Below are 10841 nucleotides of genomic sequence, written 5' to 3' on the forward strand. Positions count from 1 at the left end.
GTATTAATCACATTCCATAATATGATAATAATAATAATCATAATTTTTTTAATGTAAGTACATTTGTGCTCCCCATCACTGAATGTTCTCATTAATTTCTAGATTTTATGCCACCTCGTAACAAGAGCAATGTATAGATTTTTAGCAGCTTCAGAATGTTTTTTTTTTTTTTTTTTTACAAAATCCTTTTGTACCCGGGATTTGTTTTTCAAACGGGCAACGTGCGTGGCGACGGATGATGACGTCACCAACGTACGCCATACGTTGCTCTGAGTAAGGACCTCGCGGTGCATGGTTTGGACACAGCAAGAGGAACGACTTTAAAACAACAATAAAATCACAAACAGTCGCATACAGGTATACAATTCTTATACATAGTGCGTTAATACGCTGGAGAAAGAAATGAAAGATTTTTTAATGAGTCATTCATTCATATTCTGTCGTACGTTTGTAGCGCGTTTAACGTTAGATGTCTTAACGGCTTTCTTTGAGGCTTTTCTAAACCCTTACATTTTAGATATATTGTGATTGTCAGTAAGTTAGTAATATGATTGATCATCTTGCATATGCACGTTCTGCGTGTGTATTATTGGCTCTGAAAGACAAACTCATGGCTCTAGATTGATAGTATTGTGCGCAATTAATTAATTAAAGAATCATGAGGAATTTTAAGTTTCAATATAACTTTTTTTTTAAGTAGTCACGTTTTGTTTAGAGATCTTGGCTCTGCAGGTTAATTGAACTAAATCCCATGCATGTTAATAACTTCACTGTAGTGGGTAAATGTAATTCCAATCTGTTTTGTCCCATCAGAGCTCGTCAACATGGAGACAGATCTTTATGATGAGTTCGGAAACTACATTGGACCGGAGCTGGACTCTGATGAAGATGAGGAAGTAGATGCAGAGGACCGGGATGCTGATGAGGTGCGTCCCAGATGTTTTATGAACTCTGTTCGTTTGTGTATATTGCACTAGAAACCTGTAAATCACAAAAAAATATCTTGAGAGCTGCAGCAAATACAAGTGGGATCTGAGTGCAGTTTTTCTTATTACAGGCGGATGAGGATGATGATGATGAAGACCAGGCTGAGGCTGATGAGGAGGAGGGTGGTGGTGGTATGGAGGTGGTTCTGCATGAAGATAAAAAATATTATCCCACGGCTGAGGAAGTTTATGGTCCTGAGGTGGAGACTATCGTCCAAGAAGAAGATACACAGCCATTGACGGGTAACAGACATGCTGGAGGAATACTAGTTTATGCACTACATGCACACCCAATGCAAAATCAAATTTTCCTCAATTTATTTCCTCCTCAGAGCCCATCATCAAACCCGTGAAGATGAAGAAGTTTACTCTGATGGAGCAAGAGCTTCCCGTCACCGTCTATGACATGGAGTGAGTTCACTGTTGTGTAGTGTCCTTCTCTTCCTGTTTGTTTGAATTGCATATTGTTACATGCATGTCTGTCCGCAGGTTCCTCGCTGATTTGATGGACAGCTCAGAACTGATCAGAAATGTCACCTTGTGTGGACACTTACACCATGGCAAGGTAAAGGACACTGTCATGCTTGTTCAGTTTTATCTAATAAACGAAGGTGCATCATGTGTTGCTTTTCATGTGCGCTGAGTTTGATTTCATTAGTTTTGATTGCAAACTAAAATGCATTTGTTTTGTCCCTAAAGACTTGCTTTGTGGACTGCCTCATTGAACAGACACATCCTGAAATCCGTAAGAGAGATGACTCTGATGTAAGTATATATTCATTAAATATAAACAAAAGGTTTTTTTTGTTTATATTAAGAATATGAATATTAAAGGGATTCTCCACTCCAAAATGAAAATTTAGCCATTACCCACTTACCCCATGTTGTTCCAAACCTGTAAAAGCTTTGTTCGTCTTCAGAACACAATTTAAGATATTTTGGATGAAAACCGGGAGGCATGAGAGTGTCCCATAGACTGCCAAGTAAATAACACTGTAAAAGTACTGAAAAGTATGAAAGACGTCATTAGAATAGTTCATCTGCCATCAGTGATTCAACCGTAACATTATGAAGCGACGAGAATACTGTTTGTACGTGAATAAAACAAAAATAACAACTTTATTCAACAATTCCTTTGTCAAGGATATGTAGAGACACAGAGGAGGAGACTGTTGACAAATTAATTGTTGAATATAGTTGTTATTTTTGTTTTATTCACGTACAAACAGTATTCTCGTCGTTTCATAATGTTAAGGTTGAATCACTGATGGCAGATGGACTTTTCTGACGATGCTTTTTATACTTTTCTGGACCTTGACAATGTAACTTACTTGTCAGTCTACGGGACACTCTCAAGCCTCCCAGCTTTCATCCAAAAAATCTTTAATTGTGTTCTGAAGACAATTGAAGCTTTTACATGTTTGGAGCGATATATGGTGGTAAGTGTTTGACGACATAATTTTCATTTTGGTGTGGAGTTTTCCTTTAATAAAATACTCCAGTGGTTTCAGTTGTTATACATTTATTTTATTATGTTTTTAATAAGTATAAATGTGTGTGTGTTTATTTTTCTTTGTAATTTCTTCTGCCTTGTTGTATATATGTTTTTGTGTGTGGGGGAAGAACATACATCTACAGTTTTCACATGCAGCGAGGTGTTTTGCTGAACAGACTAGATAAGTGTTTTGCTCTACAGTAACACTGGATATGTTACAATATCGATCTTTTACTTTTTCACAGTTACGATACACAGATATCCTCTTCACAGAGCAAGAGGTAAGAAATCAGCTAAATTGTCTGATTGTAAGCAAGTGCGTTCAGCATCTCATGTTTCAAATTTTTGTGTTTTCTCAAAAGAGGGGAGTTGGCATCAAGAGTACACCTGTAACCATGGTGCTGCCTGACTCTCGGGGCAAATCCTACCTCTTCAACATCATGGACACGCCAGGTACTTCCTGCCCTCTTTCACTCTTCCCTGTGCTCATCTTTTCACACATTAAAAAGTAGCTGACATATCGGTTTAAATATCACTTAGAAAAAACTACAAGTACATAATGTGCTGTGCAGAAGCAGGAGATTTATCTCTTGAACCCGTCCTCAGGTCATGTGAATTTCTCTGATGAGGTGACATCATCAGTCAGACTGTCTGACGGCATTGTGCTTTTTATCGATGCTGCTGAGGGGGTGAGTGCACACATATTTTGGCTATTATTATGTAGTTGTCATCATAATGCACTGTCATATAAATCATCATGTTTTTGTGAGCTTATATTGTATTTATCAAATGAACTTAGTTATGTAATGTAAGTTTAAACTTTTGAATGTGTTCAGGTGATGCTAAACACTGAGCGACTGATCAAGCATGCAGTGCAGGAGAAGTTGGCCATCACTATCTGTATTAATAAAGTGGATCGTCTGATTGTGGAGCTGAAGCTGCCCCCTACTGATGCCTACTACAAACTGCGCCACATTGTGGATGAGGTCAATGGCTTGCTGAGGTACCCCACGATTTTTACAGGAAGATGTTTTTGTAGATACTATATGCTATTGAAACAAATCCTGGAACTACTATTTGTCTTTTACTTGCTTGTATTTTTAATTTTACTTTGTTTTTTACCAAGCAATTTGAAGTTCCAAAGGATAAATATCTCTTTTTTTTATTTTTTTCCCTGGCAGCACATACTCCACAGATGAGTCTCTGATTGTGTCTCCCCTGTTGGGGAACGTGTGTTTCGCTTCCTCACAATACAGCATCTGCTTCACTCTTGGCTCCTTTGCCAAGATCTATTCAGACACTTATGGTGAGCAACGCAAACACAAAAATATTGTTCAAATGCATCCTCGATGCTTCCGTCGGAAAACTTGTTTTACTCTCAATTGTTTCCAGGCGACATCAACTACATGGAGTTTGCCAAAAGACTGTGGGGAGACATTTACTTCAACCCTAAAACGTAAGAATCTGAAGCTAATTTTATTTTGACGGACAATTTGCCTAAATGCTGTGTTTTTTGGTTCTTGATTGTAAATTGTCTTGTTCTGTGCCTGTCAGGAGGAAATTCACAAAGAAAGCCCCCAACAGCAACTCTCAGCGCAGCTTTGTTGAATTCGTTCTGGAGCCGCTGTACAAGATTCTTTCTCAGGTGAGAAATACACCCAGGTTCACTTTACTTGGGTAAAATGAATGCTGATTCAGGCAGACATAGGCAGTTAAACACACACTAATGCCTGGGGTGTGTGTCTGTAGGTGGTGGGGGATGTGGATACGTCTCTGCCTCGTGTCTTGGATGAGCTCGGCATTCACCTGACTAAAGAGGAGTTGAAGCTAAACATCAGACCTCTGCTGCGCCTTGTTTGTAACCGCTTTTTTGGAGAGTTTACAGGCAAGTCTCATTTTTGTTTTTGTGCTGTTGTGTTGGTGCAGTAAACTATAATTCTTTGTTCGGTCTAATATTATGTGCTAATTCAACAGGCTTTGTGGACATGTGCGTGCAACACATACCATCTCCTCAGGGTGGTGCCAAAGCCAAGATAGAGCACAGCTACACGGGTGGACTGGACTCGGACCTCGGAGAGACAATGTCTGAGTGTGACCCTGATGTAAGTGTGGGATCTGCAGAGAATGATGCAGATTTGTTTTTATTTATTTCTTCAGAAAAAAACCTTACTGACTCCAAATTTAAATGGTAGTGTATATTTGAATATAATTTGGAACAAAATATGAATGGAAATGGAAGTCGTGGTCGTTGGGGATGCCACTGTAGTTCTTTTTTTAGGTAAACTGTAATAAATAATTTGTGGTTTAGAGCATACAGACAAAACTCTGTGGCAGATGCTTTATGTCTGGGAGCGACAGCGTGTCAGACAGTTCTGGGAGTAGTCAATCATTTTGATGACAGGCTTTGGCTCCAGCGTTTCAGAATGACCAGAGCGAAATGTTTTCTTTTCTTCTCTAAGTGAATTATTCTATTGCATTACTTTATGCAAAGTCACATGACTTTTCCTTATGTGCGATTTAGAATTGATCTGGTAAATATAGTTAATGCACACGTTGTCTTAGCAAATGAAAGCCTAAAAATGAAAATATCTCAGTGAAACAGGCCCAAAGAAGTAAACTCTTTGGTATTTTCTTAGGGTCCACTGATGTGCCACACCACTAAGATGTACAGCACAGATGACGGGGTTCAGTTCCACGCGTTCGGTCGAGTCCTGAGTGGAACCCTGCAGGCGGGACAGCCGGTGAAGGTTCTGGGAGAGAACTACAGCCTGGAGGATGAGGAGGACTCTCAGATCTGCACGATCGGACGTCTGTGGATTTCTGTGGCTAGGTGACCGTCCCACCTCTTTCTGATCATTCTGCTAGCATTATTAGTCCATGGTCCCACATTTTTCACACCAATATTTGAAGGCCCGCCCTATGTATTTTCTAGTTGTTCAGGATTTAAGGATAAGGATCTTTTAAATATGCATTTAGCGTGTACCCCATAAGAAATTTAGCTTTAGCTAGCTTTGCATAGCTAGCAACAAAGTATATTCATTATAAAAATGCCCAATTTGCTTCTAGAAGCCACACTTTAAACATTAGGGGTTTTCAAAACTGTTATTATTTTAATGACTGTATGCCATCTTGAGGCCCAAAGATACAAATAAAAGATTATTGGTGACTGTATTACAAAAAAAAAATCATATACTTCAAAATTTCACACTTATTTCAGTTCATTACTTGTTGTTTCTTTGTAATTATTTGTAAAAAGTTTACTATATTTGAGTGAAAACTGCTTTAAAGTAATCACACATGAGTATCTTTTTCCCCACGGTAGTCTTTGTAACTGTTATGTTGAATGTGTTTATGCCAGGTATCAGATTGAAGTGAATCGTGTCCCTGCTGGTAACTGGGTGTTGATCGAAGGGTGCGACCAGCCAATTGTCAAAACAGCCACAATCACAGAGCCCCGTGGAAATGAAGAGGTAGGAAAGAGAGAGAGATTTATTTGAAACAAAGCAGTAATAATTAATAAAACGCTTGAAGTTGAATGTTCTTTGTATTGGTGTGTGTAGGCTCAGATCTTCAGGCCGTTGAAGTTTAACACCGCATCAGTGATAAAAATCGCTGTGGAGCCAGTCAATCCCTCAGAACTGCCCAAGATGTTGGATGGACTCAGAAAAGTCAACAAGAGTTATCCATCACTCACAACAAAGGTAACATTTCCTAGAACAACCTACGATACCAGTATTGCTTTAAAACCATATTTGTGTCATGTTTTAAGCCTCTGGACCAAACCGAATATCACATATACTTCCAGTGGCAATCGGCAGGGTTACTTTGACATTTTTAGGATTCATAACTAAGATGTATTACTGACTTGTTTGTTATTAATCTGTGCTGATTTGTGTGTTCAGGTGGAGGAGTCAGGTGAACATGTGATTCTTGGTACAGGTGAGCTGTACCTGGACTGTGTAATGCACGACCTGAGGAAGATGTACTCTGAGATCGATATCAAGGTGCTCTTTTGCTGTCATAGAATTTTCTTTCCTCTCTTTTTACCTATGCTTTTTTTTTTTCATGTGATTTCTCTTTGATCTCTAACAACAGGTGGCTGATCCAGTGGTGACCTTCTGTGAGACTGTGGTAGAGACGTCCTCCCTGAAGTGTTTTGCGGAAACGCCCAATAAAAAGTAAGGAACAAACTAACACCACCATTTAGAATCCCAGTTCTGATTAATTTTATATTTATTTATTTTTAAGTGACCTGTAAAACTCTTGACATGCATCAGTGTTTGTATATGTATGTGTGATTTGTCATTGTGTGTGTGATTTGGAAGGAATAAGATTACCATGATTGCTGAGCCATTGGAGAAGGGTCTGGCCGAAGACATTGAGAACGAGGTGGTGCAGATCACATGGAACAGGTAAAAACATGTCAGAGCTGTAGAGGACATATGGGTTATATAGAACACAAAGATGTCTTTCTTAATATTTAAAATTAAGATGCATAACTGTTTTCAACACTGATAATAAATGTTTCTTTAGCACCAAGTCAGCACCTACATTTTTCATAGTACTGTTTACTGTTTTAATTGTATGAATTTACTCAGTTGATCAAATAAATGCAGCCTCGGCGAGCATAAGAAACTTCTTTCAAAAACATTAAAATAATTTACCGCCCACAAACCTTGAAGTGGAAGTCTTTGTGCTGCAGTTCAACTTACAAGATCTACTGTTTCACCCATAATCTGTTAACTATCTTAAAACCAATTAATGCGTCTTTTTTTCTCTCTGTAGAAAGAAGTTGGGAGAGTTTTTCCAGACAAAGTATGACTGGGATTTGCTGGCAGCTCGTTCAATTTGGGCTTTTGGACCTGACACAACCGGGCCCAATATTTTAGTAGATGACACTCTGCCCTCTGAGGTAATGAGCTGACATTAATCATGCTCTGCAAGATTCATTTATATTCATTTAATCATCGTAATCTTTTTTTTCTCCTAATTATATTCAGGTGTAATTGGGTAGTGAATTAATTTAGAATAACTTCATCTCTCCTCTGACTGTGTTGATAAATAAATGTGGAAATAGTGCCTTTGGCCACTTGAATGTAGATGTGCGTGTTAAAATCTTTTGGCATGGATGTGTTGGACTGTGTTTTTCCAAGCAATCAGAGAAAAAAAATCAAGAATTTGTCGATCTGTTTTTGTGAGAGGTCATGGACTGGCATGCTTGTTGACAGCTAAATAACAATCTGTTTTCGTTCTCTGTGTGTGTTGTAGGTAGATAAAGCTCTTCTCGGCTCAGTGAAGGACAGCATTGTACAGGGCTTCCAGTGGGGCACACGCGAGGGTCCTTTGTGTGATGAACGTAAGACATTGCATAACATTTAAATCAGAGGTTTCAATGGTTACGAAGACAGAACAGTCAAAAAAAAAAGCACCAAACTTTCATTAGGAATTAAATTCGGAATGTTCTATATATTGGTATCAGCTGATATATGAGATATATATTAGCTAATATTGTGTATATATTTACATTTAGTTTTCCTTTGATGTCATTGAACACTCCTGTCAAGTTAATGTTTAAAAACACAAATAATTTAATAGCTCTGTTAATTGTGTGATCTTTGTATCAGTTCATGTCATCTGAATATAAGTTTTTCTTAACAAACATTAAAACTGTTGTGATGTCTACTTGCGCTTTTGTTACATTTTCTTTCATTAATGTTTTCACACTCTCTTTTTGACCCCCACAATTGAAAAGGCTGGTTTTGCTGCTGTCTCTAAGTTTTTCATATGTAAATGACCTTTTCGTAATTGGCATTTTGGTGTTTCTGTTTGTACTAAATAACAAATATATCGGCTGGTCATTCCCTGCATTCAGCAATCCGCAACGTGAAGTTTAAGATCCTGGACGCAGTGATCGCACAGGAGCCGCTGCACAGGGGAGGAGGACAGGTCATCCCTACAGCTCGTAGAGTCGTCTACTCTGCCTTCCTGATGGTAATTTATCCTTCCATCGCTTCCCCATCTTCCTCTGCCTAATCATTGTTTCCATTAGTCTTATTGGACTGTTTCATTCAATTACGTGATCCATTAACTCAGTTCAGTAGATTATGTTGATTATTGTAATTGGTTTTCTCACTTGCCCTCCCTCTCTTTTTTCCTTGCTTTGTGATTGGTTGCTTTCTGTAGGCCACGCCCAGGCTGATGGAGCCCTATTACTTTGTGGAGGTTCAGGCCCCTGCTGACTGCGTTTCTGCTGTGTACACGGTGCTGGCGCGCAGGAGGTACAGTACACCCAAACATAATGAAGACATTGCTGACTCCTCGTCTGTTAACACACACACACTCACATTAAGCAGATTGTTGCTCAAGTCAGCAGGTCTCTAACAAAGACAGTCTTCTTTTAGAACGAGCCTCTGACTGATCTCTTGTCTCTGTGTCCCGTAGAGGTCATGTGACGCAGGATGCTCCAATCCCTGGCTCTCCTCTCTACGCCATCAAGGCTTTCATTCCCGCTATTGACTCGTTTGGCTTTGAAACTGATCTCCGCACACACACGCAGGGCCAGGCCTTCGCACTCAGTGTGTTCCACCACTGGCAGGTACAGACTCGCTCGTTACTTACGTGTGTTTAAATGAGTGTAAGGAGCATCATGTGGAAGTGAACCTCACAAAACCTGTCAACAACACGCCAGGTCACGTTTCACCCAATGAAACAAAATTTAGATAAGAAATCATACATTCTTTTAGCAAAATTAGATTTTTTAATTTTAAATTATTTTAATCTGTGATTTATTTATTTCTACATTTTTATGGCATTTAAGTAAAACAGTAGTTTGAGGATTTATATATGAGGAAATTATATTTACATTAATTTGCTGAATTATCATTAAGTAATATAATTTATATATTATTAAAATTATACTTATTTATGCTTATTTATTTATTGTACTACAGTATTTTAAGTGGGAGAAAATGAGATTCACCATTGTAAATTAATAATAGAGAATTTGGTTAAACTGAAGCCTATTTCTAGGGCCATTATGATATTTTTTATTGTGACATTTTAAGGCAATTCATGAAACAGTAATCTCAATATTTAAGTATTTAAATTATATTAATTGTTGTTATTGTTAATGTATGGATTATTCAAAAATGTATTACAGTATTTTTACTGTAAGAACCAAATGAGATTTAACATTCCAATTTAATAATAGAAAATTGCTAAAATAATTTTGAATTGGTGAATTTAAAAAGTGAGAATGTGATGATGAAAATATAGAGCGTATTTAGACACAGTAGTATTTGTTGTATGTTAATGTTTGCTGCTTCAAATAATAATAAAAAAAAAATCATTATTGCAGTGTTTCAACCAAGAGAATCTAATAAGAATCACTTTCAATTAAAAATATATGCTAATAAGAAGTTTCACAAAGATAATGTAAAGATGCAAGTAGTAGTAATTAAACATAGGCTTTGTTTTATTCATTGGGGAAAATGTGAGTTGTGTAAGATTCACCCGTGTGTGTGTATGTGTGTGTGTGTGGTTGTTCTTATGTGTTTGATGTTGAGTAGCAGAAAATTGAGTCAGCAGCAGCTTATCTTGGACCCCTTTGCTTTTAACACTGTTTCTCTCTCTGTGTTTGTCTGTGTGTGTGTATGTTTGTCACATGGTATTAGATTTTCGCCACTGTCCTGTGTAATTATTGTCTCTGTCCCTCACTCTAGATTGTTCCGGGTGATCCTCTGGACAAGAGCATTGTGATTCGTCCTCTAGAGCCTCAGCCGGCCCCTCATCTGGCCAGAGAGTTTATGATCAAAACCCGCAGGCGCAAAGTAAGACACGCTTGATGTCCCTGTAAAGTCAAACAACTTGTTTAGTTTGAATATGCATCATATATCATCATCATAATCATGTCTCTCTGTTTCTCCAGGGCTTGAGCGAGGACGTCAGTATCAGCAAGTTCTTCGACGACCCTATGTTGTTGGAGCTGGCCAAACAAGATGTGGTGCTCAACTACCCGATGTGATATGACAAACGAACTTAACTCATCCCATCATTCCCCTTCAGCTTCACCAGACTTGCCCCCACTACAAATCAGTCCAGTTCTGTATGATAGAAATGTAAAGTGCTAGAAATATCGACACCGATTACTGTTGCTGTTAATGCAGACCTTCCAAATTAACCTGGGACCGACCAGAGCTCCCTTATAATTTTGTTCTTTGTTTATTTTTATATATGACAAGTGTTTTTGTAGTGTAAGGTGATGTGAAGAACGGGCAAGTCTTTTTTTCAAGAAGGTTTTTTGAAATGTCTTTTAAAACGTACATTTATATAAGTGTGAATAAAATCCTTTGGCCTGTGAA

General features: G+C 38.1%; 1 protein-coding gene across 1 annotated transcript; it reads left to right on the forward strand.

Annotated features, from left to right (window-relative positions):
* The first annotated feature begins 204 nt into the window (after positions 1 to 204).
* Positions 205 to 10841, forward strand: LOC113043519 (116 kDa U5 small nuclear ribonucleoprotein component). Its single transcript, XM_026202967.1, has 28 exons — positions 205 to 357; positions 814 to 926; positions 1058 to 1229; positions 1319 to 1397; positions 1476 to 1551; positions 1686 to 1751; positions 2727 to 2762; positions 2844 to 2934; positions 3088 to 3170; positions 3318 to 3484; positions 3663 to 3787; positions 3874 to 3937; positions 4036 to 4126; positions 4231 to 4366; positions 4456 to 4583; positions 5118 to 5311; positions 5840 to 5951; positions 6042 to 6182; positions 6384 to 6485; positions 6577 to 6659; positions 6807 to 6893; positions 7267 to 7393; positions 7750 to 7837; positions 8354 to 8472; positions 8665 to 8759; positions 8923 to 9076; positions 10203 to 10310; positions 10409 to 10841. The coding sequence occupies exons 2-28, from the start codon at positions 825 to 827 to the stop codon at positions 10502 to 10504; spliced, it is 2922 nt and encodes a 973-aa protein (XP_026058752.1). The 5' UTR covers positions 205 to 357; positions 814 to 824; the 3' UTR covers positions 10505 to 10841.

The sequence above is a fragment of the Carassius auratus genome, chromosome 3 (assembly GCF_003368295.1).
Source record: "Carassius auratus strain Wakin chromosome 3, ASM336829v1, whole genome shotgun sequence".
NCBI lineage: Eukaryota > Metazoa > Chordata > Actinopteri > Cypriniformes > Cyprinidae > Carassius > Carassius auratus.

What these genes read in the sequence shown, in the direction of transcription:
- LOC113043519 (XM_026202967.1), top strand. Translation starts at nt 825, where the DNA reads ATGGAGACAGATCTTTATGATGAGTTCGGAAACTACATTGGACCGGAG. An exon ending in CAACATCATGGACACGCCAG is followed by an intron (nt 2,935 to 3,087) that starts GTACTTCCTGCC and finishes ACCCGTCCTCAG; the next exon opens with GTCATGTGAATTTCTCTGAT. An exon ending in ATGACACTCTGCCCTCTGAG is followed by an intron (nt 7,394 to 7,749) that starts GTAATGAGCTGA and finishes TGTGTGTTGTAG; the next exon opens with GTAGATAAAGCTCTTCTCGG.